The 27,462-nt window shown below is 37.9% G+C and overlaps 5 protein-coding genes, 1 long non-coding RNA gene, 2 other non-coding genes and 1 pseudogene across 10 annotated transcripts; 6 read left to right on the top strand and 3 right to left on the bottom strand.

Moving 5' to 3' along the window:
- Window positions 1-885: 885 nt before the first annotated feature.
- Window positions 886-3,793, bottom strand: LOC103945291 (subtilisin-like protease SBT1.7). The gene has a single exon (XM_048580204.1). The coding sequence runs from the start codon at window positions 3,531-3,533 to the stop codon at window positions 1,218-1,220; it is 2,316 nt and encodes a 771-aa protein (XP_048436161.1). The 5' UTR covers window positions 3,534-3,793; the 3' UTR covers window positions 886-1,217.
- A 1,054-nt stretch (window positions 3,794-4,847) lies between these two features.
- LOC103945285 (glycine-rich protein 5-like) lies at window positions 4,848-9,718 on the top strand. Of its 3 annotated transcripts, XM_048580201.1 has the most exons (3): window positions 4,848-8,857; window positions 8,936-9,003; window positions 9,089-9,718. In XM_048580201.1, exon 3 carries the CDS (start codon window positions 9,112-9,114, stop codon window positions 9,598-9,600), a length of 489 nt encoding a protein of 162 aa, XP_048436158.1. In that variant the 5' UTR covers window positions 4,848-8,857; window positions 8,936-9,003; window positions 9,089-9,111; the 3' UTR covers window positions 9,601-9,718. The 3 variants fall into 3 exon arrangements, with proteins under 3 accessions (XP_048436158.1, XP_048436156.1, XP_048436157.1); XM_048580199.1 differs by having other exon boundaries at window positions 4,848-9,003; XM_048580200.1 differs by having other exon boundaries at window positions 4,850-8,857; window positions 8,936-9,718.
- A 1,681-nt stretch (window positions 9,719-11,399) lies between these two features.
- On the bottom strand, window positions 11,400-12,976 carry LOC103945286 (acyl-CoA-binding domain-containing protein 3-like). Its single transcript, XM_048580202.1, is given in 5 exon segments — window positions 11,400-11,841; window position 12,032; window positions 12,137-12,195; window positions 12,356-12,505; window positions 12,508-12,976. Coding segments are annotated over 5 exon segments (729 nt in total). The 5' UTR covers window positions 12,709-12,976; the 3' UTR covers window positions 11,400-11,523.
- Window positions 12,977-13,203: 227 nt separating this feature from the next.
- LOC103945287 lies at window positions 13,204-15,955 on the top strand. Its single transcript, XR_007256849.1, has 2 exons — window positions 13,204-15,528; window positions 15,717-15,955. It is a non-coding gene; the product is annotated as an uncharacterized LOC103945287 (long non-coding RNA).
- A 125-nt stretch (window positions 15,956-16,080) lies between these two features.
- Window positions 16,081-20,063, bottom strand: LOC103945290 (annotated as a pseudogene).
- An 890-nt stretch (window positions 20,064-20,953) lies between these two features.
- LOC103945284 (40S ribosomal protein S29-like) lies at window positions 20,954-22,544 on the top strand. The gene is made up of 3 exons (XM_009355833.3): window positions 20,954-21,115; window positions 21,479-21,578; window positions 22,328-22,544. The coding sequence occupies exons 1-3, from the start codon at window positions 21,054-21,056 to the stop codon at window positions 22,334-22,336; spliced, it is 171 nt and encodes a 56-aa protein (XP_009354108.1). The 5' UTR covers window positions 20,954-21,053; the 3' UTR covers window positions 22,337-22,544.
- On the top strand, window positions 21,841-21,947 carry LOC125475630. Its single transcript, XR_007256950.1, has one exon. It is a non-coding gene; the product is annotated as a small nucleolar RNA snoR99 (small nucleolar RNA).
- On the top strand, window positions 22,081-22,205 carry LOC125475627. Its single transcript, XR_007256949.1, has one exon. It is a non-coding gene; the product is annotated as a small nucleolar RNA SNORD14 (small nucleolar RNA).
- A 1,065-nt stretch (window positions 22,545-23,609) lies between the features above and the next one.
- Window positions 23,610-25,564, top strand: LOC103945283. The gene is made up of 3 exons (XM_009355832.3): window positions 23,610-24,084; window positions 24,937-24,998; window positions 25,221-25,564. The coding sequence occupies exons 1-3, from the start codon at window positions 23,985-23,987 to the stop codon at window positions 25,416-25,418; spliced, it is 360 nt and encodes a 119-aa protein (XP_009354107.2). The 5' UTR covers window positions 23,610-23,984; the 3' UTR covers window positions 25,419-25,564.
- Window positions 25,565-27,462: the final 1,898 nt, after the last annotated feature.

Here is a 27,462-nt window from a genome sequence, read left to right as displayed (position 1 = left end):
GTTAATCAAATTACATGTCAATCCAACTCTAAACTTGTTGTGTGACTCTGATACCATATGTAAGACATTCTGAAATCACAAAAACACATTAGAATCACGCATAAATCAAATCAGTATAAAATAAAGATTAATTAATTATATTAAACTTATTTGTAGAATACGGAAGACATTGCAGAATTCTAGGTTGTTTTCTACTTCCAGTACTTCAATAATCTCTCTACTATATGAATAGGGTTCAGCGTATCTGAGAGATTAAGCGTATGAAAGCAGAGACTTAATCATAATATTTATATCACTAGGATTTAATCACAACCGGCCTATTATTGGTTGTGAAAATCAAATGCTATCACTTAAGTGATTGAGTCCTACCATGATTCTATATCTTTGTAGCGAAACCTATTAGTTTCTTTGAGATCAATTGCAAAAGTTAAGATTCCATAATTCTTATTTTACTAGAACTACCATATCACTTATATCGTTAATATCTTGACAAACAAGTGACTTACAACACTAATTCAATACATCATTCAATTCACAACTTTACAAATGTCAGAAATACATAACTAGTGTCCGTGTAGGTGGAAAAAGTCGGGATTCCATTCACATTGATTTGTTTCATTGATTGGACTTCATGAATGGATTTGGATAAGTGGTCCAATTCAAGCATCAAAGGATAAAGGAAGAAGTGAATCGTGCTAAATTAATCATCTTCTGGTCAGCGGTACGAAGGAGATGCCTGTTGGGGTTTATCACATTGAAAACTGTATTCGTTCAGGTTTCGAGTCATGTAACTAGACGTACCCAAGATTGGTAGCCTGTCTTGTTCTTTCTTACAATATGATCCCAGGTGTTCTTTAGGTGTGAAAAAAAAAAAAGGCCCAGAAGTGAGAGAATGGAAGATTAGATCATCTACATATTTTAGCTACATATCATATTTATGAATACAAATTGGTAATTCTTTTCAATGCCCCCATGTCAATTCCTTATACAGTTTCCTGTACAATTATTTTCCATCCGTTCTTCTTTCCCCTCTTAACTTCAACTGTGAAAAGAAAAAAACCACATCAACAGGCTACGTTCGTGCGGTTGCTACGATACAAGCGAGGTACAGGATAATTTCACAACATACTTAAGAAATATACAATTGGATTTTTTTTGCAGGAACCTTAAAAGCCCTGATCTGAGCTAGATCAGTTCTTCAATGCTGCTCTTCAAAATTATATCCAGGTGAAAGCTATTGGACTACCTACTGTGCGTTTCCCATCGGACCATACCAACCGAGCAAAGCTGCTTGTACCGGATGGCGAAGAACCAGCAACAAAAGTCACGGTATATGTTTTCTTCTCGTATGCTTGACTGAAAGTCAGTGATTGTGGCTCAACCGAGATCTTCACTGATGGCGCCTGTGAAGATATCGTGACCTTGTATGTTCCTGGGGAACCCACATTGGTCAGTGTCCTTGTGTGTTTCACAGTTGTTGAAGCACCTGTTCCACCCCCTCTGCCAGAAGATGTTTCTAGAGGAACAGCAAAAGACGGGTAGTTGAAATCTCCGACGCTGTATTTCTTTCTTGTATCGCAAGTGAAGTCTCTGTGAGTGGTTAGTTTGATCTCAGTTGAGCTATATTTCAAGGCGCAGAGGAAGCTGAAGTAGTCCTCGACCGCATTATCATAAACAAGGCCAGGGTCGAGGGCTGCCACCGGATCCACATGCCCAGCACCATAATCAAACGGCGTTGCAGGATTTCCAGTTGCTACATCTATGATGGTTTCTCCAGTTTTGTATACTGTGTAGGATGTAGTCATGAGTGCAGACTTAATGGCTGCAGGGCTCCATCCTGGATGAGCCGCCTTGACAAGGGCGGCCAAACCACTCACATGCGGGCATGACATGGAAGTACCTGAAATGATGTTGAAGGTGACATGCCTCTTGTCTTCGGCTAGTCCGGTTGGTCCAATCGCACCAGTCCACCCAGCAAGGATATTTACTCCCGGTGCTATTAGGTCTGGTTTGAGTAATTCCGGGGTGACTAGGTTCGGTCCTCTTGAGCTGAATGATGCCACCACGGGCGAGGGCTGCACATGTAACTCCGTCTCTCCAAGCGCAATTGTGGCCGTAGGATTAGATTGCGAGGCAATATAGCTTTTTATCGCAGCCCCAGCTTTCGCACCAACTGCTGCTGTAGGCAGTAGATATGCATCCGCAACAAGTTCTTCTCCGTAAGCATCCGTGTTCGTCAAAATCATCCCTAAACCGCCGGCCTTTTTCACCACCAAACTCTTTTGGACCCTAGGGGTTCCCCCTCGATCACATACCACAATTTTCCCTGCAACCTTTGCGGGAATCAGACTTTCTGGAGCGCATAGCCCGCCCATGGAGGACTCACTTGCATTGCCAGCATATACAAGCGGAAGCAATCCACTAGATAAGGATGTTCCCCTATAGAGCGATATACCTCTGTATTTCTTTGCACTTCCGAGGCTAACAAAAGCCGGGAAATCCCTGTCTAATGTTCCAGCACCCACTGTAGTTATCCAAGGCGCAACGTTGGACAGACTCCCTGCGTCCGGTCCTCCATTACCAGCTGAACAAGACACAAGGATCCCCTGCGCCGCGGCAGAGAAAGCTCCAATAGCAACAGTGTCTCTGTAATATTCAGACTGTGATCCCCCAATAGACAAAGATAAAACATCGACACCGTCTTCCACGGCCTTCTCCATTGCGGCTGTGATATCAGAGCCGAAACACCCACCAAGCCAGCACGCCTTGTACGTGGCCACTCTAGCTTGTGGCGCCATCCCTCGCGCTGTCCCCGAAGCATGACCAAAGAGGCTTGCTCCTAAAACTGGTGAACCGGTTGCAGTGGATAAGGTGTGAGTTCCGTGACCATCATCATCTCGTGGTGATTTCGATTCTGCTTTCACATCGATTGGTCCAACTGTAGCTTCATACCCTTTCGAGAAAAACCTCGCGCCTATGAGTTTCCGGTTGCAGTTTGAGGAGCTGAAGTTTGTTCCCGCCTCACACACCCCTTTCCAGCCACTTGGTACTGCCGCGAGACCTGTGTCATCGTAGCTTTTGAGCTCGGGCCACACGCCAGTGTCCACCACTCCGACAATCACGTCACTCACTTTACCCGACGCCGGCAAGAGGGCTTCACTCTTTCCCAATCCAAGAAACTCGGGCGACCGAGTTGTATGCAGCTCGTACCTCCTTTCGGGCAGAACGGACAGAATTCCCGACTGCTTCTCAAGCAGCTCAGCTTCCTCGGCGGTTAGCTTGGTGGCGAAGCCGTGGATTATGGTCTTGTAAGTGTAAAGCATGTCGGCTGAACTCGACACGGATTTCAAAGAAGAATCATACCATCGGAAATGATCATCTTCAAAACTCGCCGGCATTTCGGACTTGTCCATGTGAATGATGTAAGTCTTTTTCACCTGCTGCTCTCTCGCGTCTTCCGCGACGATAGTGGAGATGCGAGAGAGAGCAAGAAGCATGACTGGTAGCAGAAGCATGAAACTGGATATCTTCATCCTCTCAGTTTTCTGCAAGCTCTGAGATTTTCTGAGTTTTCAGGGAACAGGGGAGGTTTTATTTTTTTTATATTGGAAAATTACAAAGGCCGATGGAAGTGGAAGTGCAATTTCACATAGCACTGAGAGATTTTGTTTGATCCTTCTCCTCCATTTAAATGGATGTCCTCAACTAGAAAACTGATGGAGGGAAATTAAAATTACAAAATACTACTCTTGTCCCATTTTTAATATCAAATTTATATTTTTGATAGAGACGGAATATGTGTTGGAAGACCTCAACTTTACCAAAAAGATGTCACAAATGTAATATAAAATATGATAATTGTAGTATTACTTTTTTATTTTTGGATTATTTATGTATTTATTTTGTTGTTATTGCTTTTTCTCTTTTCCAACCAACTTTTGTGATTGCAAATTTGATTCTTATGCTCCTCCTAGGCTCCTAGGGTTTGAAAAGTGATTTGTCCCTACATAATTGGTGGTGTTTAGTGGGGCAGCCTAAATAGCTGAAGTCAAGAAAACGAAAAAAGTAATTAAGTATACTTAATTAAGTTATTAGGTTTGGTTTAATCATTATGGTAGGACTCAATTATTTTTCTGGTTTTCTTTATTAAATTTGTGTAGCAATGTCTTGTGAACATAGTATAAAAGCTTAGAGGGTAAGGTGCTGCATAAGCCTACCCTACCTAATAACAATTTCAGATGAATGGGTAAAATTCACTAAATTTGGCACCATGCATTTACTTTTAAATGTTTTTAGGATCCGTTTGATGAGTTAGATGAGATAGGCCATGAACTATTAAAATTGATTTGAGTCTATTGTACTATTTTTTATGCGAATAATGGACAATCACGTATCGGATTCCTACTTTAGTTACAAGTCCAACCAGAATAGTGTGAGTTCCATAACTTGTCGGTTAACATATGTTATGAGTCCAACATCGTTTTCCTTTATTCTATCCATCGACACCATCACCAGGGTCGTGGGAAAACAATTTTGATATATATTGAATTGTGAAATTGAATTTTTGGACATGACAATTTTTGTTTCAATCTGTTTCATAAGGGAAAACAATTATGTTGCTCTACGACTTTTCGGTAATTAATTTTGGACGTGAAATAGTAAGGCACCTTTTTGTTGTTCGTCGTCTGATTTTGATCCTGATATATATCCCTTCCACATTAGAGCAATCATCATCCCTCATCCGATGGTTTTAGTGGAAATCTCACTTAAATTAGCATTAACATTGATTGGGCTAATGTGGACTGCTGCTGAGGGTGATGATTATCATGTGCCTTCAACCAACTTTCAATCTCACCATCATATTGATATTAAAAAAACATTACAATCTTGTGTTAATAGCACTAAGATATAAACTCCTTATACAATTTTGGTAACCGAAATATTGCGATGTTTCATTTGATACGAATATATAAAGTTCATCAGTAGATAGTAGCAAGCCAGCATTTTAGTTTAGGAGGAGTCCAAATGTCTCAATCTGAAACACTTTCTTGATCTTACAAAAATTACTCTGTCATGTGGTGAGCAACCGAGTACCATTGTTTGGGCCTGATATGGTGACGTTCTCATCATCCTCTTCCTTAAACCTAAATCCCAAGCCTTTAGGACTTTCTTCCTCTTTGCTCCACTGGTATCCAAAATAGAGTCCTCCTCAAAGCGCACAAGCAACAAATTGGTTGAGCTCCATAGAAGTAAAGTAAAGTAAATCCAATAAAAAAAAAAAAAAAAAGTAAAGTAAAAAAGTTGAATTTAGGCCTTGAGCCTACGGAATAACTTTGAAAATCAGAAGCATAAAACTAAATATTTATACGTAAAAAAAAAAAATGTTAGGATAAGTCTGGGACCATCCTGGTCCCTTCGTAGCTTCCCCTCTGCCGCTAGACCCATATCATGAAACATCAATTAATAACTAAAATTTAGTATACATAGAAACGGTGGTGTTTGTAGTGGCATTAAAAAAATAATCTCTAAAAACGATATAATACATGTTACTTTTAAATCTGTGTCATGAAAATGAGCACAATAATGATCAGATATTGAAATTGGCCGTCAAATGTGACCCTGCGTGCGTGCAGCATGGTAGTGGTAGAGATTAGAGATAGAAAGCGTACATGAATCAAAGTTTATCTTGTGTAAATTATGCACTAGTTGATACTATTACTTGATCATACTTCATAAGAATCTAATTTATATATTGGTAATTGTTATTAAATTATTTAATCATAGAAGAAAAAGACATGCACGTTGTGTATTTATATGCTAGATTGGACTACCTCCTAGTCCATTAGCTGGAAAAGGGACCCTACCACTAATAATTCATGAGTGGAAGCTCCCATTGGATTCCTGCTTATACTGTTTAGCGTACGAGTGATAGTTAAGTGTTCTTTCGACTTGAGGTTTCGGGTATGTTTTTGCGTCGGTGATGAGAGTAGCCGATCTATCTATATAATTGCTTCTCTTTACCAATCGAAAATTAAGGACCATACATGTATTCTAAATTAATTAAGCTAACTTCCAGTTGAAGCTAATAGAGAATTATGTGAAATTTATTCAGATTTCAAGGAAGATATGTTTGGATCATAAGCATCTAATTGAGTTTATATCATTTCTTATTGCATTCGATGGAGTCCACATTTTGGCCAAAATGATTGACAACATGTGAAGGCAATGTGATTGTGAACTTTGTATAATCAATTTTGAAGTTGATGATTAGCGATTATTGTCAAGATTTTCAAAGAAGCAGAACAATGGCTAAATATTAATTACACCAATATTGTTTCAGCTTGCATTTAATTACCTAATAAAACAACAGGGGTGCGGCCATGCGAGAGCTAATGTATCGATTGTTTTTAATTTTGTCATATTTCCGATGTAAGATTGTTAAAATACAATAATGTTCAACATTGATATCATGATAAAGCAAGCAATGGTACTATTGAGTTCTTAAAGAATCACTAATCTAGCTAGGTTGTTCAAGGAATCTTTACTTTTGCGGCCCACTCCGTTGTTTTTGCCTCCTTATAATTGTCCCATCAAATCTTTACCAGTAAATTGGCATCTAGTTTCTTCTAATTTGCGATATAAAAGGCAACCGCAAACCAAAAAAGTTTTTCGTTATGCGTGTATCGGAAAAAAAACGTCTATCGCACGTACGAAATTTCATCTTATATTTTGTAAAGAGATTGTTTTCACGACTAAAACTCGTGATTTTTTTATCACAAAAAAGCAACACTTCCATTGTGATATAAACCCTAAAATTAAGTTTAATGGACTGCTTCGAAATTCCCATAAAATATAAAACCGTCTATATGCATTATATATACGTAATTAAAATTTTAATCACATATGACAATCCAGATGCAAAAAACCTTACTGGAAATCGGGTGGGCGACGTATGCTGGAAGCAACTGCCACATGGCATGCATAATTAACAATAATGTAAATCGTAGTTGAAATGTCATTTTCTCTCCCACTTAATGTCTCCAAATAATTAATTAGAAGATTTGAAGGTGGTCTTAATTAGTCAATTGTCGTTTGATTGCTTATGCATGTTGAATTGTCTTTTCTGATTACTACACACAACCATCACATGATAAGAAGAAAATTCCAACTTGTGTGACAACGTTTTTTATGTCTAAAACGACCTTGCGTTCGCAAAGCATTTTATAACCGGAAAAAAAAAAAAAAAAAAAATCGAACTTGTAACATCTTTCAACATCGAGATGATAAGTATCATTAAACTAAAAACTAGTTAAGAACTCGTTTGGAAGTGATTTTCAAATGACTGAAATTGATTTTGGTCAAAATATTTTTGTGTTTTAAAAGCACTTGAAATTCTTCCTGCTTCTTGCACTAGTTGTGTGTTTCTTACCGGGAGTATTTCAAGTGTTTTTTCAGGATTCACTTGCATATTTACTAAGAATTGATTTCAACATCACTCTCATCAAAAGCGCTTTCAGTCATTTTAAAAGCTCTTCCAGACAAGCTGTAATTCTTCTAATTAATACTCGTGTTAATCATACGTCCATCCCCATCATATAATGTATGAAAAATGTAAGAAAACAAAACAGGATGTGTGATTAGTGGTAAGCTTTAGAATATACAGCTCTCTTATTGGTGTCACCATGTAGGGCGGCACAGCCTCAGCCTCAACATTATGGGACCATCACCTCGTTGATTGACACTCTTTTTCTTCTGGGTTTTCAAACCGGCCTGGCAGCCAGGTAAAGGCAAATTGGAAATAACCCAACTTTCTTTTGTCCATTAGCTCAACAAATTATCTAAAAAAATAATAATCCCAGTTTGATTTGAGACCATGAATAAAGAATCTTAAGGTAGAAACATTACAGAAACCCTAACGGTGGTGTCCACCATTATGTGTGGCTGGTCAGGGTCGGATTGCAGGAGTTTTCAACACTCGACATCACTCGCAACGGTCCGTACCACCCTTCTTTCAACGCTACACGTCCATCATCCGACTCGCATGACTGTGTCTTAGGTGATAAGGGCAAACTTACATGATTACGAGTATGAGTGCTATAACGTCTCTACTAATAATACAATGTCATATTTATGTTTAAGGGTGTTGCAAGTCCCTTGCGCTATGAGCAGACTAAAATGAAATCGAGTGTGACCATTATATAAGTGAGAGGTATCATACTAATAACGTTATCGAACTTCTCCATGTCATAGTGTTTTGGGTTAGAAACATTTTGCAACAAGAAGCCCAGTTACAAATACGTGGACGAAAATGACACTGTGTGGAACCTATATGGACAATAAAACTTGTTCAACCTTTTCTAAAACAAACGATAATTCACTTTTAAGTATTTAAACTAACGTGAATGGGATTCGACTCAAGTGCACAAAGAGGAGCACGTCTGCTTCTACCAATATGCGAGCTGCATGTTTCGACATTAGATTTTAAAACGAGTACCTAATTTATCACCTCAACCCGACCCAATGCCCTCTTAGTTCGCATCTTTCAAGCCCATCCATCTCGGTTTTTTTGAAGAAAAACCCAGTTTCTGTGCTCTTGTTCGTTTTGGACCTCTAGGAAAGAAAGGGAACAGCCCATGGACTACTAAGCCCAATAAAAGTAGAAGCATAAAATTCCAGAAGCAGAATTATAATGCAGCAACTTTGAAGCCTTGTGGTCATGCAAATCGACATCACCACCAGAATCAAGCTGGCACGAGTCATCGTCATCACGCAGACCTGCAACCTTACCTTCCTCCCCAGGCCAATCTGCCATGCAGCTCTTAGAAACTCATAACCTATGACAGACGGCCTTATAAATGTAAGGAACCTACCTTATTTCGTTAGGGTCATTGACTAAAGCTCACTCTCTATCTTAAATTCGGTTTAAATCTCTCAGCTCCAGTGATCATCAAGGCCCTTCAAAGCTAGTAAAGCGGAAGACTAACGACGTCACATAACTTAACGGTCAGCGCTCTTCTCTCTCTCTCTCTCTCTCTCTCTCTCCCCCTCCTTTTGGAATACTAACATAGGTTTATCTTCTCTACTGAAGGTGCAAAGGTAATACGAAAAGTCATGGCGAGGAGCAATGCAGTTTCATGGAGTCTAATGTTCTTGGCTATGGGGATTTTTAGTTATGTAGCAGTTGAAGCCACCAGAGATGGGATTCAAGGGAGGGATTTGATAGACAAGAGACTTGGTTTGGACCATGGGATAAAGAATTGGCACAGTGAAGAGGCTGCTGCTTCTCAAGGGCTGACAGCTGATGGTTACGGAGGTTATGGCTCAGGCTCTGGTGGCGGCAGAGGCTCTGGTGGTGGCGGAGGCTTTGGTGGTGATAATGGCGGTGGCAAGGGATATGGTGGTAATGGTGGTGGGTTTCACAATGGTGGCGGATTTGGTAATGGTGGCGGATTTGGGAATGGTGGTGGATTTCATAATGGTGGTGGATTTGGTAATGGTGGTGGAGGAGATGGTGGATTTGGGGGAGGCACAGGCCCAGGTTATGGTGGTGGGATGGGTGTGGGCGGTGGAGAATATGGTCATAATGAGAAGATGAACTAGGTCCATGAATCTTCCCTAATCTTACTAGAGCAAGATGAATAACTATTTTCCAATGTAGCATGCCTATGGGGACAAGAAGCAAGAAAAACCAAATAAAATGTCTTACTTCTGTTCTGTAGCTCTTTACTTTGCCGCCTTCGAAGCTGCAACTCTGTTATGAAACAAATCAAAGTCTCTTCCCCTTGCACCCCTAGTATTACGGTTACAAGTAATAAAGTTAGAAGCCTGAAATAATTCTAGATCGATTGTAACACATCCCGTTCTGTAATGCTATGGATCAATGAGAAATTGAAAAATTAGAAGCCTGATATAAAGAGGAAAGATTGCGGAAAAGAGTCAACTACGCGTTGCAAAAAATATATGTCAACAATTTTAGCTTCAATCACAAGGAAATGAAAGTGTCGAGTAAATCACATCTATGCATGCATATATGCAGAACAGAATTTGTACTGGGAACTAAGAAATGACGCTGTTTGACCTAATCACTTGCCCGACTCAGAGAGAGAGAGATTTCCCATAGATGGAGAGGGATAGCAGAGTTAGTAGGTAGTTTTTTCAGACCGTTGGCAAACGAATCCCTTGCTCATAAGGTGGAGTACTTAGTGGGAAAGAAATAAAACAGAACAATGCAAACATTGCAGACCAATAAAATGTATTTAGACGGTCACAAAGAGTAATGGTAGATAGACAATCACTCAAGTAATAATCCAATCATCAACCACGTCATATAGTTTACAAAATTTAGTCTAAGTAGCTGATATCCTAGCATTAGGGGTGTAACTCAGGCGAGTTGGGCGGGTTGGAAGGTCAACCTAATCCTAGCCCAACTTTTACAATCAGGGTTTGGTTCGAGTTGGGTTTCACTTGGGTTCATTTGGACTCAGGTTTAATTGGGTTGGGTTCGAGTTGCTCAACTTTTTCAAGTTTAATCTTGTATCAACTTAGTTTTCAAGAATTCCTAAAAGAATTATGCCAAGTAGCATCAAAGCTAGGTAACTTTAATTTCATAAATCAATCTCTCATAAAGCTTTAGGATTTAGAGACTACAAATATGAGCTGACTAATCAAAACCTCTTATTCCCTAAAAGCTTAAGTAATTATAAATGGTAATTTATTATAAAAAAAAAAATATTAGAAAGGGTGTTGGTTTTTGGACTTGGCTCACTTGGGTGTAGTATGAGCATTAATTGATTTGGGTTACAATATAGTTAGATTGGGTTTGGTTAGTCGAGTTGGGTTGGGTTGGGTTGGGGATGGATGGACAAATGATCAACCCAACTCAACTCAATCAATGAACGGGTTGAAATTAGGTTTGGTTCGGGCAGGTTATAACTAAAAAAAAACCCGCTTATTTGGATTTAAAGTCAGATTAGACATGAGTAGGTTCGGATTGACCCAACCCAAGTTACACCCCTAAGCATTGCCCCCAACAAAATATAAGAAATAACAATGACTAGGCCCTCTGCTTCTAATATAACTTTATCTTGATTTTTTTTTTTTTTTAAAAAGGGCCAACTGGTGGCGAAGCAGCCCACTTTTTTGAGTGTCGTAAAGACTCACGTAATCATTTCAGCTTTTATTGTGAGATTCACTATTGACATAAATTGAATGTACTATATGAATACAGGTCTGGAATTTCCAGCTTGTATTTCCACATTTTTCACATTTTTCCAGCTTGGTTAGTGTTGGATATCTTGCTTCGCATTTACCTACTTTTTTTTCTGTTTTGAACACCTTGTATTTCCACATTTTTCACATTTTTTCAGAGTTGAGACCAAGTAAAAACAAGCACAGAGATATGGATAGCTACACAAATTAATTATATTAACGGAGAGATAATAGGAAGTCTAATACCACTTGGCACGCTCTCAAGTGTTGAGAGCCGTTGGATACCTGCACATGCCACCGACATTCGCCGACCCATCAATCGTGTCCGTCAGATTTCACCGCCGCAGCGTATTCATCATCCAACTCACTCTTCTCGATCCCCTCCCAATCATCCTCGTCACTGAAATCTCCCGATTTAACCTCACTTGGCGCCACGTGTGTCTTCTTCTTAGTTTCCTCGCAATCCACAACCCTAACCTCCTCCGACTGTTCGGCAACGACGTCGTTTCCTACTGACTTCGCGCCAAGTTCTTCCGCTTCTCTGTTTTCCGAGCTTCCGCGATCGAACTCGCTCGCTTTCTCCATTTCCCCGCCATCCGACCGCTTCCCCGGCAATACAACCGCCACTGACGACTTCTCCGGCAATACAACCACCACCGACTCTTCCTCCGTCAATCTACGACCTTCTCGATGCTGCTGCAGCGGCTCCACAATCACCTCAGCCCGATGAACCGCTTCATCTTCGAATTCCCCGCCATCCGACCACTTCTCCGGCCATCCTACAGCCATAGACGACTTCTCAGGCAATACAACCGTCACCAACTCTTCCTCCGTCAATCTACAACCTTCTCGATGCTGCTGCAGCGGCTCCACAATCACCTCACCCCGATGAACCGCTTCCTCTTCAAATTCCCCGCCATCTGACCACTTCTCCGGCAATCCTACCGTCACTGACGACTTCTCCGGCAATACAACCGCCACCGACTCCTCATCCGTCAATCCACGACCTTCGCGATGCTGCTGCAGCGGCTCCGCAACCTCCTGAGCCCGATGAACCGCTTCCCCTTCGAATTCCCCGCCATCCGACCATTTCTCCAGCAATCGTACCGCCGCTGACCACTTCTCCGGCAATACAACCGCCACCGACTCTCTCCAACATCTCCTCCGTCAATCCACGACCTTGTCGATGCTGCTGCAGCAGCTCCGCAATCTCCTCAGCCTGATGAACCGCTTCCCCTTCGAAACGAACGACATCCTTCACTTCTCCTTCAAGCTCTACCCTCCTCTGACTCTGACCGCGAAAAGGCCTTCCACTTTCAGCCTCCTCTCCTCGAAGCTCACCTCCTCCACACCAACTCCTTCACCGCCGCCATTCCCACCCTCCCCGAGCTCCGCCTCCGACTCGCGGCCAGCAACCGCCACGGCGACGAGCTTGGCGACGAGAAAAGAGAGGATCAGAGCCAGCGACGCCGTCAGAAACAGGTCCTGAAAGAGGTCCATGGTGTTTAATTTACTAGAGGCCAAAATTCTGCGAACAGCGAATTGAAATCGAAGGATGAAAACAAGGGGAGATTAAAAGCGATTGGGCGATGAATTTAAAAGTTAATTAAAAATAATAATCAAAGGTGAGCAAAGAGAAAGGGATATTTGCAGAGCAGAGCGAAGCATATTCTGATGTTTTATTAATGCTGTTTCTGCTGCCTTGCCCTTGCGTCACTTTTTCTGACGGACACACTTCCGTTTCCTATTGGACGTCCTCAAATGGTCCATGCATTTACATTTTACAGTCCCCCGCTCGAAGACCTCGACCCTCAGACAAGATCAAATATTCTGCATTTAAAATAAGTGTAGCAGTAGAAAATTTGATCCCTCCCCCAACCAACACATTACGTTTCAGACTAATAATATAATGCACTTTTACGCAATTGAAATTTCGTCACATTTCAAACAAATAATATAACTTAATTGAGATTTTTTTTGCATTAATAGTATGCTACATAACTATTTCTACATTCGTATTTCATGTAAGCATGTTCTCAAAATATCTGCCTAGATGCTAGGCCGCTAGTCATAGTCCGAATTAAATTCCTATGCATTTGAAAATTTAGAAATGACGTTAAGACCTACTTAGGCACCTCCTAGTCTCACATAAGTCGCAACTCTCACATATACAGAAAAGTTATACTTTCATTTTTCATTTTATTTTTTTAATAAAATATAAGAGGTTTGTTAATGCTCGAATAAACTGCTCATTATATTTATAGTTCATTTTATTTTGTAACTTATATCTTTCAATACAATTATGTATATTTTTTTCTTTTGAGTACATGTATATTTTTTTAACTATAAATAAAAACTAATTTGTACTGTGTATAATAAATTTACTTAAATTCTCCTAAACTCTGTCTAACTGCCTAAGTATTAAATTTCAGTCAACCGCCCAACTAATGGCTATTGTGCAATCAGTCTAATCTAAAATTCTACAGTGGAGCTGGTTAAGCTTTCTTGGAAGTTAAATTTGTCATTTTGTGATGCTTTTTCATTCTTATCCTGTCTAGACAAATCGGTGACGGCGGTCAGCGATAGGGTGGGTGTTTGTAGATTTAATAACAGTTGGTGGCGTCATGTGCATTGTTGCTGCCGTTTTTTATTTTCTGCACACCTCGTGGAGAAATTTTTTGTTGTTTTCGTATCACAAAGGTATACAACGTATTATTATATAAATGGTAAAAACTTTTATTTTTTATGTTATTAATTTTTAACATAAAAATCTAATCACTTATGTAATAATAAATGATATATCACCCCATATATTGGACCCATAAAATAATATTTTGACATCGTGGTCAGGTTAGCCACTCACTCAAAGAATCAGGTTTTTTCGGTTCACTATTTCAACTTCATTTTCAGACTCAAGGAATCAGCGAATTGGGTCACACATTCTTGTGGTGGGCCTATCTTGGGCTTCAAAACATGGGCCTCTTATTGAGTGAGCTAAGTTGGGCTAAAAGGAATGAGTTGTGTCCGGTCGGGATGTGAGGTGACAAGTTAGAATTGGGCTATCTGGCAACGAAGAGTTCAAATATGAGTTTTATTGGACGGGGGTGAGGTAAAGGGTCAGGATTGGTTATTTGGTGGCAAAGAGTTTAAAGATGAAGATAAATTTTTTTAATACATACGACATTGTTTACACGAAAGAGTGGAGGCTAGACTAAGTCTCACAATGGATAGCCAAATAATTTAGTTCAAATTCGTATTTGGTGAGAATCGAACTTAAGACCTTTTATATGTGAAAAGAAATATCACTAAACAGTAGCACTAAGTGACAAAGATAAAGACAAACTTATGTGCAAGCGGATGTATGATATTTCGTGCTTAATTATCTTATTACATGACACATCATATGAAGAAAGAGAGATAGATATAAACTAATATACACCTGTTTACACCTAAGATTTTGCCTAGCTCTATTGGATAAAAGCAGTTGGTTATTGGTGACACAAGAAAATTGTGGGTTCTATTGGTTTATATTGGGTGTTTAAGGAATGTTCTATTGGCTCTCTTATTCAGGAGAGGATTTGCGGTAAACCTCAAAATAAGCCAACAATAATTAGTCCCCAAACTTAACACAAATATTAAACCGTTATTGCATACATGTGACTCAAATACGAGATTTTTCTATATCAATAGACTTGAAGTGCTAATTGGAAAGATGAACATTTGATGTCAATAGAAATCCTCATATTTCTAGTCAATTTATTTGCTTAGCTTCCAAACCACAATTTGTTGTGAGCTCCAGCTGTTTAAGCACACACCACTAGTGAGCATAGCACCACGTGTGGTATGAATTCATTTGCTAAGTCAATCCAAATGAAACATTTTGTAGACTATGGTGCCACCTAAGTATCTCAAATCAATGATATAATATCACGTAGAAAGTTAAAACACATGACTTTATATTATCTTCTAGGATGCCGTAGTGGCATCAGAGAGCGTAGGTAAGTCCCCGGTGTGAATAGAGCCTCAAGGCTTGAGTGGAAGTTTCTAGGTAGCCCTTGGATATGTGGTTTCTTTACTGGCTCCAACAATACCTAATTGATGACAGTGATCTATAGATGTCTTTTTCATCATCGCAACTTCTTGGCCATTCTTAAAAGTAAAAACATTCATCTTTCTCTAGCATCATTAATAACCCTGCCCTAGAAGCATTCAGAGACTAAGAATGAGAAGAAGGAGAAGAAGCCATGGGAGGAGGCAACAGCCAGAAGTCGAAGATGGCTCGGCAAAGGAACATGGAGAAGCAAAAAAATGCTGCCAAAGGTACCTGTCACCCCCCTCCCATCTTTCAATTTGGTTTTCCTCATAAACTACATTGTGTTCATCTGAGCAAAGTAATTAAGTTGTAGTGATGAATTTTCTTTAACTCATTTTCTAAGCCGCCAAACAGAAGTTAGCTTTGTAACGAAGGAATATATGTGTTACTAATTTGTGCATCTCTCGACACGCAGGCAGCCAGCTTGAATCAAACAAGATATCAATGACAATTCATGTAAACGAAGCTAATTGGCACCAAAATTTCATTGTACTTTGAGCATCTGCAGTGTTTCTGATGCAAGGTAGTGATTGATGATTGCATTGCAAGGTGTGTATGCAAGTATTCATATGCAAGACGAGCGAGGTGAAGTGCAGGGAGCATGCAGAAGCTAAACATCCCAAATCTGATGTTTACACATGTTTCCCTCATCTTCAAAAATGACAAGTTCCCGACCCGAAAAGAAGAAATTGTATAAATGTGTTTGAAAAGTGCATTAAGTGCATGTTTGTGCATGCACTTAAATCTATTTGGGGAATATGTTATAAAAGTGCATGTTTGTTGGTTGATTGAAGATTGTTTTTGGAATTTTGATTGTTGTTTTAGCACGCATATATGGACCAACATAATGCAAAATCTAAAATACGCAAACCAAAGCAAACAGGTTTTGAGACCATCAAATACTGTTGCATTGCATTCTGATTAATTACTAGGTCATAACAAGTGAAAAATACAAATATGTGCTTGGAAAAGAAAGAATATCAGCAATAAAATTTTGAAAAGAATGGATGTAATGAACAACCTAAGTTAGGTAAATATTTTTCTTTAGTGATCATTCACAGTCTAGTAGTCTACACAGAAAGACAAAGGGGATACAAGTTTTTTTACCAAAGGATTCTATTGGAGTCTGGTGTTATTGCGTCCGTATTCAGCTATTTTCTACACTTCTCACTTGGGAGAAGTATGCACGAGCCTGAAACATGGAATACGTGAACTTATTATCTTTACAAGTATAACAATAAACCCTGAGCATGTGTAAAATGTGAAGGTACCCAACGATAATTATGTTTTGTGCTTAACAGTTGAACATAATACGTAATTAAACTACTTGACATTATGTATCTGACCACTATATAGACATATGTTAAACTCACATGAAGGAAAAAGAAAGGAATGAAATGAAACAACAATTAATCTTAAAAAATACCATTGCTTCTCTTGCTGTAAGCCTTTCCTGGTGATCATATCGAAGAACTTATCTAGAAAATCAATGGCCTGGGCATAGCGAAAAAGAGGATCAAATAATCACTAGTAAGGAAAAGAAGATGAAGAAAAGAAACCCAAAAGAAAATTACCTCTGGAGAAACCAAATGCTGATTTTCCGCATTGATAAATCTAGACCATGGCTTCCTGCTTTGCCTAAACTGGAAAAAAAAAAAAAAAAAAAAAAGGATGAAATTAGAATGATGTGTGAGTATGGCATAGATAACTGTTTTTTGTTCATTTGACTCCTTGAATTATTTGTTCAGCTATTTACTCATTATTTATTTATCCACGAAGAGGAGGTAACTTCATAAAAATGGAAAGATGAGGATAAATTTTTACTCTATAGCTTTGCTGATACAACTGCAATGTTTAAGCATCATCTAACGGAAAGACAGACAAAGCGACGCCTTTCCTTTTGGGTTAAATATGAACCAAAGGCCTAAAACCACTTTTTGTCTTTCAACCATAATGATTTGATCATGTAGGTGTATCTTCCGGTTCCAGGCTAAAAATGAGAAGTATACCTTCCAACAAGAACATCAAGCTGAGGGTCAAGCACAAGGTTATATTTATTCAAATATACATTCAATTCTTATGTCCCAAGAACCTGAGGAAGAATTCATGAACATAAGATAACAAGTTATATGAATATAGACACTAGCTAAAAAGACTTCACTACCATTTCTGACGGTTTGTGAAACCTCAGTGCTGCAACAGTATAACAGTAAATGTTTGATCAACTTACAGACAAAAGGTAAAACTCAACAATCTTGAGGTGACTTTTAAACTAGTTTTGGTGGATTAAAGTGCTAAATCATATAGGTTATGGATTGCCTATAATAAGATCTTCAAGCCAAGTATGAAACCAAAATTACCTTAGCAATTTTACTAGTTGGTCCTGATTGTCATGACCATAAAAGAATTGTTCCTTGCGAAAGATCTGTAAGAAAGAGAACACCTCGTTGAGAAAAATTCGTCATAACTAACAAAAATGTAGCAGCTACAAAAATCCTAAATACACAGTAACAACAGGGAAGCATAAACCTTCACCATTCCTGCAAACATACATCCAAGGCTCCACAAGTCTAACGAATAGTCATAGTCTTGTAGATCTACGAGGAGTTCAGGCCCTTTATAGTGCCTAATAAACAACATTCAAATTTATATACTTTCTGCAAAGCAAACAGAAAATTCGCATGTTGACAATGTAAGAAGTTGGCATTGAACTAACTATAAACCCTTTTGCCATCAGACACCATTGAATCTATTGATAATAAACTTAGTCTCACTGCAAGTTCTGTTTGATAATTGTTCGAGCAATAACTGCACAAAGCACCATCTTCACAATCCCTACAACTATTATTCAACTTAAGAAATTATGTCCATGTTTGCTCGACTTATGGAAGATTCTTGCCCGAGTTGTCCAAATTTTGGATTGATTGGGTTGATCCAACCCAAGTCTTACTCTTAGACGAAACATAGAATGAATAGATATATGCCTTTCCAAAATCTAGAAGAAAACTAACAATTCAATGAATTGGTAATAAAGTTAGAGGATCGAAGAGATTCTACCTTGAAGCTACTCAGACATTGTACTCATTTCCAGGATGGTAGAATTCAGCGAGACCCCAATCAATCAAGCGAAGTTTCTAGAGATCATGATCAATCATAACATTGTGAGGCTTGACATCTCGATGCATTATGCCCTGCGAATGGCAGTAATCCAATGCTTGCAATTAGGAGACCAACTTTTGATTAGCCAAGCATGCAGCAGCTAAGCAGTACAAGTTGGAACCATGACATTCTTTCACACAATTAAAAGACAAATTGTTGTCAGTAAAAGTATATGTACCGAAGTGGTTAGAAAAATAAACGTTTAGCAAAAGGATAAGATGAGAAACCTTGAGAAGTTCATATATATAGTAGCGAATGTCATAATCCGTCAGTGCAGGGTCCAACACTTTGAAATCTGCACTGTTCACATACTCAAAGATCAAGCTAGGAGTTTTTGAGTGTTCATCCCTGACAATGTCAAGCAGCTTCACGATGTTTGTACCACCACAAAGATTCTGTAGTATCTTTATCTCTCTTTTTATCTGCATGAATACGAACAAATTACTGTATTTAAATGAAACAGGAATACAAAAATGTGGATTTAAAAAAGTTCAACATATCATTGCCATGACTCACAAACTATATAAATTACCAATCCATCCTAGAACATGCCCACCATGAAACAAATTGAAAGAAAGGGAAATAAGTTAAAGGTACAACAATGTATATGCTAGAGTATGGGGACAAATTAAGAAATCACAACCTTCATTTTCTTGACGGGTTTAAGGATCTTCATAACGCACTTTTCGTTTTTGGTGACATTTACACCTTCAAAGACCTCATTGTATTTTCCTCTTCCGATCTTCCTAACAACCTCATAGTCATCTTGTTCACTGAGCATAACAAAAAAAGTAAACAATAAGTACAGGAGTTGAAAAAATGCACCTTCAAAATGTCATGCGGAGATACTAAAAAATAATGTTAAAAAAAGGCCGACTCAAGCCAACAAGGTTCCCCCTTTGCGATGGTCAAGGAGGGAATGAGCGTTTATCATATGCAGCCTTACCCTTCTTTGCAAAGAGACTGTTTCCACAACTCAAACCTGTGACCTTTCGGTCACAAAGAAACAATCTTTCCGTTACACCAAGGCCCGCCTCGAGATACTTAAAAATAAAATCTCTAAAATCACATATGCGAAAAGCACTGCTTTTGAAATAGCTAAAAGCGATGTCAGCTAACCAAAAGCGCTTCTTCACTCGAACGTCCCAAGCGGGCCCTAGCGTGAGTAATTCTACAACAATTTGATATCAAATGCAAATCCAATACCCCAAACCTTCAACAAAGACACACAATCAAATCTATGAACCCTAAGATTGCAAATTGACATAAGCAGGTGTAGTAAAACATTCAAAATAAAAAGAAGAAAAATAAATCAAAAGTTCAATTACAAAGGTGGTTGTGATTAGACTATTACCCCCATTGTAGAGTGACGGATTCGTAATCCCAGTAATCTCTGGGGTGCTGAACGTTGACGTCTACGTATACGCGAGCCTTGGACATTACTCTCTCTTTTTTTTATTTCATTTTTTAATTATTTTGGTACGCTCGAAGATCGACGTTCAGAGGGACTGGTTCATCAGGGTGGCAGATGCTTCCCAGGAAGATGTTACAGGTTTCCGGACCCTTTTTTTTTACTTGGGTCAATTGTAACTTATTTATTGGCCCAATGACTGCAGTAACGAGAATTGTGGCCCACTTTAATACTATCAACTATTCTAGAACTCCAAATCTTCTATGTAAAGATTTTTTCTTGGGGTGTGATATCGACACACCCCATTTTACTTCTCACGCACCTTTTTTCTTTCTACTTTCATACCTGAAAGTAATATATTGTCTTTAACGGGTAAATAGGACGGGTCAGGTAACCCGTTAATTTTATTGGATGGGTTTGGGTTTGAAGTTTTAAACGCATTAAAATAACAAGTTAATACGATACGATTCATTAATATAACGAATTTAACACACAAAAAACACATTATTACTAGCTCATTGTAAGACTAAATTCACTCACTCTCCCTTAGTGTAAAGAATATCACTTGTTAAAAAAAAAAAAAAAAAAAAAAAAAAAAAGGAACACAGCAAGCATGATCTGTTTTTCTGGTTTGCTTTTTTTTTTTTTTTTTTTTTTTTAACAAACGATATTATTTACAGGTAAGGGATGAGGGAGTGTGCTAAACCTCACAATAGGCTAGCAGTAAAGTAGTTCAAATTTGCCTTCAAAGGGATTCAAACCTAAAATATTTCTTATAAGTAAAGAAGAATACTACTAGATTGTAAATTCGTAATACGAAGTGATCGTCTTTTGTGTGCCTTCAATTCTTGGGTGGATAGATGATGTGGCACGAGCACTATACAAAAAATTCTCTTCTTATTTGGCCCAACATCACATATGGACTCAAATTCTAAACAGAGCCTCGAAGGATTGGTTCCTAAAGCCCAAATGAGGCCTGGTTGGCAACAGCACGTGCCGGTTGGAGGAAGAAGCGCAACGTTGCACAGAGGGGGCAAACGACCAAAACGCAGCGTTGTACCTGGTACTATATAACCAACGACGGTTCGCAAATGCGAGTCACAAGGATTAGGGTTTTAGATCTCCATCGTATTCCCGCAGCTGCCGAGGCGACGCAGAAAGAAAACCCTAGCGTGATTCAAGATGGGACACTCGAACGTCTGGAACTCTCACCCCAAGAACTACGGCCCTGGTTCCCGCACTTGGTATGAATTTTAATCCCCAAATCTCACTTATTTTTCTTAAATTCTGCGTTTATGTTGATCTGGGCATGATTATTTTACCGATATTTCTGCAATTAATCACCATTTCTTTCCTGAGATTTGGATTATGTATGAACAATTACTTTTTTGGTATTATATCTGTGTTGTACGATTTATGTGTAAAATATTATCTGTATTACCGGAGTTTTTGAGTTTGTATTAGCTTAATTAATCACTTTTAAGAATCTTAATCACGGGTCTGGATTTATTGTGTATTGCATATTTTTATACTTATGTGCTGCTAGTGGTTTTGTTATGTATTTTTTTGGGTGTGATATATGGAATATTTTTTGTTAATATGAACAGCCGAGTGTGTGGAAACCCTCATGGGTTGATCCGGAAGTACGCGCTGATGTGCTGCAGGCAGTGCTTCCGCAGCAACGCCAAGGAGATTGGCTTCATCAAGGTATGAATTCAATTTCTTTTGTCTTTTTTTTTTTTTGTTTCTGTTTTGATTGTATAATCTGCATTTGGTTCCCTGGTTCCCTGCCTCGATTGAAGGGACCTTTAATACATTGTGAAGCAGCTTGATTATTCTTCTTTAGTATGTGTTGCAGTTTTTGTATTTGATTTCGATACTTCTGTTCTGTATCTTCATTTTATTAACGGACTGAGACAATATACCATATAGTTTTTGGACTTTACGTTATCTCCTTAGCAGCGGTTGATTGCTTTGGGAATGTACAAGTCCATGAAAGCAACCTACCTCCATCCTTTTACTTTGTCAGCTGTTTTTGTTTTTGTGACTTGCTGATTATTGTTGGATGGAATAGGTTATTTTTGTCGAACATTCCCTTTTGTTTGTTGATATTTTGAAATTCTTTTACTTTGAGTTTTGTTGATGTTGATGTGGATGTGATTCGAGATCTTATTACCAACTGTTATAAATCAAATCGTTATCTTACAAATATCGATGATGACAAAAACTGAGGCTTGTTTCTCAAGAACGTTCGCAGTGGCCGCCTAAGAGCTTTCGCCTTTCGCCAGGCTTGAGAGCTAATGCTGCTTTATCCTTCCTTGGATGTCTGAGAATTTTTTGATATTTAGAATTATCCCCTCTTCTCTACATCTATCTTGCTTGTTATTAATTTGTGTGTGCATGTCCATGTCTTGAATTTGGATGGGTACTTATGCTGCGTTGTATCTTCATTGCAGTACCGCTAAATGGAGACACCGCCTGATTCAGATTGGCCATCAAGTTGTCTTAAGTATGGAGCTCAGGATCGTTTTTATTGTTTCTGTACCTTTTCATTTTCTTATCCAAGACCATAATGTAGTATAATCTTAAAGTTTTGACAATTAGTTGTTGACTGAGCCGTTGTTGAAACTATTCGTTGAATCGAAATCTTGTTATCCAGTGGGTATTTCTCTCTCTTTGGTTTTATCATTCCTTCTTAGTCTGAGATTTCATTTATCTTTCTAACTTGCTTCACAGGTTTTGATTAGATTTGATGCTAGTCATTAGCGAATGATGTTTGTCGTCGCACATACGTAAGTTGGCTTTAGTCCATGCCCTTGTTCTCTCATCTTTTTGGTGAAGAAGAATTTAAAACAAGATGAGTCATGTGCAAAGGATACGCCCATAAGACCGTCAATTCATTTTCATGCAACTCACTTTCTGTTTGTTTCTTCAGAAAATTCACGGAATTTACTTTCACATCTTTCAAAAGCTACGTTTTTCCGATCATTTTCCTTTGTTTTCTCGGCGACCAAACAAGAAATTAACCAATTAACATGTAATTCTGTATATATCAACCTATGAACAATATTTGGCTAGTCAAATATGAGTAGCAAATCCTACTCAAAATTTTTAGTGTTTTAATCACAGAGCTTTGTACTTATGATCAGAATCGTTCATACTACGAATCACATTGTAAAAATCATCTTTACAAAAAATAAATTAAAACTAAAGTTGTTTAGTCAATCTATCGTGGTAAATACATGGATGGTTCGCAATACTTTTACCAATACCGTTCATTTGTTTTTAAACAATTAAATGATTAAATGATCTTAGTTTTAATTGTTTTTTTGCGGAGGCGATCTTTATAGGGTTATTTATAATATGAACGGTTCTGATTATAAACACGAAGTTCTATAAGTTTACAACGAACAATTTTAAGAAATTTTGAGTAGAAGTTTCTATTCATCTTTGAATAGCTAAGTATTCTTTTAATTTAAAATGACTGTTTAAGGGTGTTTTATACCGTGCAAATTGGCTCAGCCAAATGCAGCAGACGTGCCCAAAAGCTCACATTCCACGGCAACCCTTGAACACCAAAGCCTTTCAATTCCCCCACCCGAGACTGCTCTCTTTCTGTGTCTGCAAAAGCACAGTAAATGAAGCTCTTAAATGCTCTGCTCTGTTATGACTTATTAGAAAGAAAACGCAGTAAATGAAACGTCAGTGACACGCACATTATATTTTGAATGCATTTTTATTCACCATTATTTATATAATGTATGTTCATTATCCTATTTATCACTGTTAAATGAGTTTGAATTTTGAGATTTATACTTATTCATTACATGAATCTCGAAATTTAAACTCATCTAACGGTGATAAATAAGATGATTGAGCACTGGTGTGGTAAGCAAAAATGCTATTTTTTATCACTCAGTCACCGCCACAAAACAAACCACAACCCACAACCCCCCCCGGCCCCCAAAAACACAAAGCAGTACAGAAAGAAAGACATGAGTTGTTCTTCTTAGCGCCGGAATTCCTGGTGGTGGACTTCGTTGTTGTCTTAAAATCCTTGGCGCGACGGCAGGCCGGGTGTTTGAGAGACCAAAAAAGAAGTAAAAAAGCTCCATGAAGGCTTCTGGATTCTGGGTTTTGCCTTTTGTGCTCGGAATACTTGTAGTGTTCTTCCTCAGTGTCTCCAGCAGCAGAAATGGCTCCTTATTTCCGGGTAAAGTTTTAATCTTTTTGGGGTTGAATTTGGTTATGGTTTTTTAATGGTGCTCTCAAATCTATAAATAGTAGTAAAAAAGAGTGGCTTTTGGCTTTTGAGTATAAGTTGGTTTACTCACTCATTTGAGGTTGTAATCTTGTGTAATTTGTAGGGCCAGTGCTTTTCACTACTAACCATTTTGTTATATAATTGCATGGCGGGCAGAAAATTCATACATAATCCCCTTGAAAATTCTTTACTTTCATGTGTTGAGCTACCATGTTTTATATTTTCTGATTTGAATTATGTAAGTAGTGATAATTTTGTAATTAGTTAATTATGAATTGTTAATGGCTTAATAGCAAGGATTAAAATATCGATATAGATGGAAATATCGATATAGATGGAAATATCGATATGCAAATTTATGAAAATATTGATGGATGTATCAATTGATATCAGTTATTGCCTTCGACAAAAATTATGGGAATTCGCTATAGGATGGGTGTATCAACTCATTCAGATTTAGTTGAAATTAGAGAAAATATCTCAAAAAAAAAAAAATTTCCGAAGTTCGAAATTTGGAATGAGTTTTGGCAAATTTTCAATAATAAGTTAGTAAATAGTATTGATATTCATTGATTTTCCTATATCTTACCAATATAGGGTGAAGTTTGCATTTGACCCCTCTCTTATCGATTCTTGACTTTTTGAATATTTGGACGGAAATACCAACAATTTCGTGGATATTTTAAACACTGCTTAATAGGAGTGAAAGTCACCATATTTTTGTTCTAAATAAGACTAAAGTTACCAACTATTTATCCTAATTTCCGGTTACCAACTATTTATCCTAATTTCTTGTTACAGATAGTCTCTTCAACCTCCATGCTGTTGGGCCAAAAATGATTGTTACAAACAGAAAGCTCAAGGTACATGCACAAACCTTTTGAAAAAAGCATGTATCACCCTCGTCCGAAAGTCAGTCCGAAGATATTATTATGTAATATGTGCACAATAGCATCTCCGTTGCATAGAAGTCCTCGTGTCAAACACTATTCACAAGCTCAGAGGACGTTATTGCCTGTTTAATCATCGTACTAATAGGAGTTCTTCGTGATGTTGGGATTTGTCTTTTGTTTCTCAAACTGCAGGGGAATGGCTACACTCCAAGGACACAGAAGAAGGGCAGTGCTGGCAATGTGAATCTGGATGATTACCGCCCCATTGATCCTTCTCCGAATTCGAAAGCTTCCATCAAACATGGTCCGATCGAGCACGGTGCGCCTATAATCCCGTACATTCCGAAGCCTTCGCCTCCTGCTCGTCCCAATCCCGGCGGTACTCCTTAGCCAGCTTTAGACCTGTTCCTTTCATTACTAGAATCTTGATGTTATCGTCAACTCCGAAGTTGTTTAAACAAACCTTCCATGCATATTTTGTGTGTAACGCTCTTGCAGATTTCAGAATTCAGACTACTTGTGTCGTTTTATCATGATATGAATATATTGTGTCTTATAACATAAATAACTAGAGGTGGATTCGGATTGGAATCCCGAACCGAAATGCACAAACCAAATAATGAATCGATTCTTTTCGGGACGGGATTTTGAAAATCAAAACCGAACCAAAAATTCGGTATTTTGGTACGGTTTGGGACCCTATTTCAAAATCCCTAATTCAGATACCCTAATTCAAAATCTATAAGTTCAATCACTCTTTCCGATACTTTAGATTTATTTAGTTTAGATTGTCGTTTGTATCATAAAAGAACTACTATATAAATAAGTATTAGTTGGACAAAACTAGGCCTTACTATTTTTGTTGAAATTTTATACATAGGAACCTGCTTTAGACTTTAGAGCCTAACTTTTTCGAACGATTTGACATTCCTAAGCTTTAATTTGCAAATTGTTATAATATAAGTGGGGTTGGCTCAGGAAAGTTTAATAGTATGGTAGTTAAGAACTTAAGGTCACGTCTTGTTGGAAAAGGGTTGACATTGAGATAAACTAATAGTATCATGTTAGTTAAAGATTAGTGTGTTCAAGTAATAGCATTTGGTTAAATACCACAAGGTGATATAGTGGTTGTAAACGGATTTCAAGCCCATATTCCAAAAGGTACATTTTGTGTTTGATTTCTAACGTTGGTGAATCATACGATAGTGACCAGAAGGAGAGTGAAATACATCTGTGAGTCTTTCCAACCTCAAAATAGTGAATTACCTTAACAAAGCTACTTGCTGGTCTCATTTTAAAAATAAAAAATAAAAAAAAGGTAAAGTGAGAGCTTTTGGTTACTAAATACATGTTAGTTGGCAGCAGAGACAAATTCATTGCAAAACAAGAGAGATAATCGTATTTATCGCTCTTTCATTTTATTTATCTTCGTGTCATATACTATTACTATCTTAGGTTATATATTTATTATGATTATCTCTGTCATCATATGATAAGTGAAAAATAGAATACATAAAAGATGTCCGCCGACCTTTTCTCTCAAGCTTTGATGGTCCATCTGTACTGTTTTCTTTTTCTCCCTGTTGGGTCCTACCTCATTTCTACTTCCTACCTTTCACTTTTCCCTGATTCAATAAACAGAATGATTAGTCCTTGTAATGGTAATTAGGGTCCTTAATTAACTAATGATAAGAATTGGGCCGAAAATTAAAACATCATTTGGGTGAGAAATTATGTGACTTGTATACTGGCAGGCAAGTTGCAGAAAATATTGAGTATCATAATAATAAGAGTTAGGCAAAAGAACACTAAGCCATTGCTGTCCTTACTGTCAAGCTCTTTTTCCGGCTTTGGGAGCGGAAAGATTAAAGGATAGAAGCATCTTATTGATTAAAGCTAATGGGACCATGAAAAATATTATCACTTCTCCTAAGCATTTGAGTACATAAATATATAAGAATTTTAGCCATAATAGTGGCTGAGATTGGTATAACTCTTTGTCCTTAAGATTTGAAATCAATAAAAGTTGTCCCTGAATTTGTCCACTATCAATCATTTTGTTCATTTCGTGAAAAATATTTGTTAAATAAGGACCAAAATGATATAAAAAAAATCCTCAATTTAATACACAATAGGACCAAATGATTTGACAAAAATTGAGGGTGTTTTTATCATTTTCTCTTTTTTAAAGGGGATTTTTCTCTGAAGAATCAAAATGACTGACAGTGGACAAACTCATGAATCATTTTTATCGATTTTAAATCTCAATGACTAAGTACGAGTTATGCCATTCTCATATATTATTTTACCTAAAAAGCCACATATATATAGCTTTCAACGTGAGATATAGCTCATGTTTTGGATGGAAGGTTTACCTAACCTAATCACATTTAGTTCCTTTAATTAACATCAATTATATGATGTGGATTAAGTA

Source organism: the organism of the source record quoted next, unplaced genomic scaffold (genome assembly GCF_019419815.1).
Source record: "Pyrus x bretschneideri cultivar Hongxiangsu unplaced genomic scaffold, Pyrus_bretschneideri_v1 Contig15, whole genome shotgun sequence".
Lineage (NCBI taxonomy): Eukaryota > Viridiplantae > Streptophyta > Magnoliopsida > Rosales > Rosaceae > Pyrus > Pyrus x bretschneideri.
Note: the sequence above shows the minus strand (reverse complement) of the source record. Positions and strands in the feature narration are given on the sequence as shown.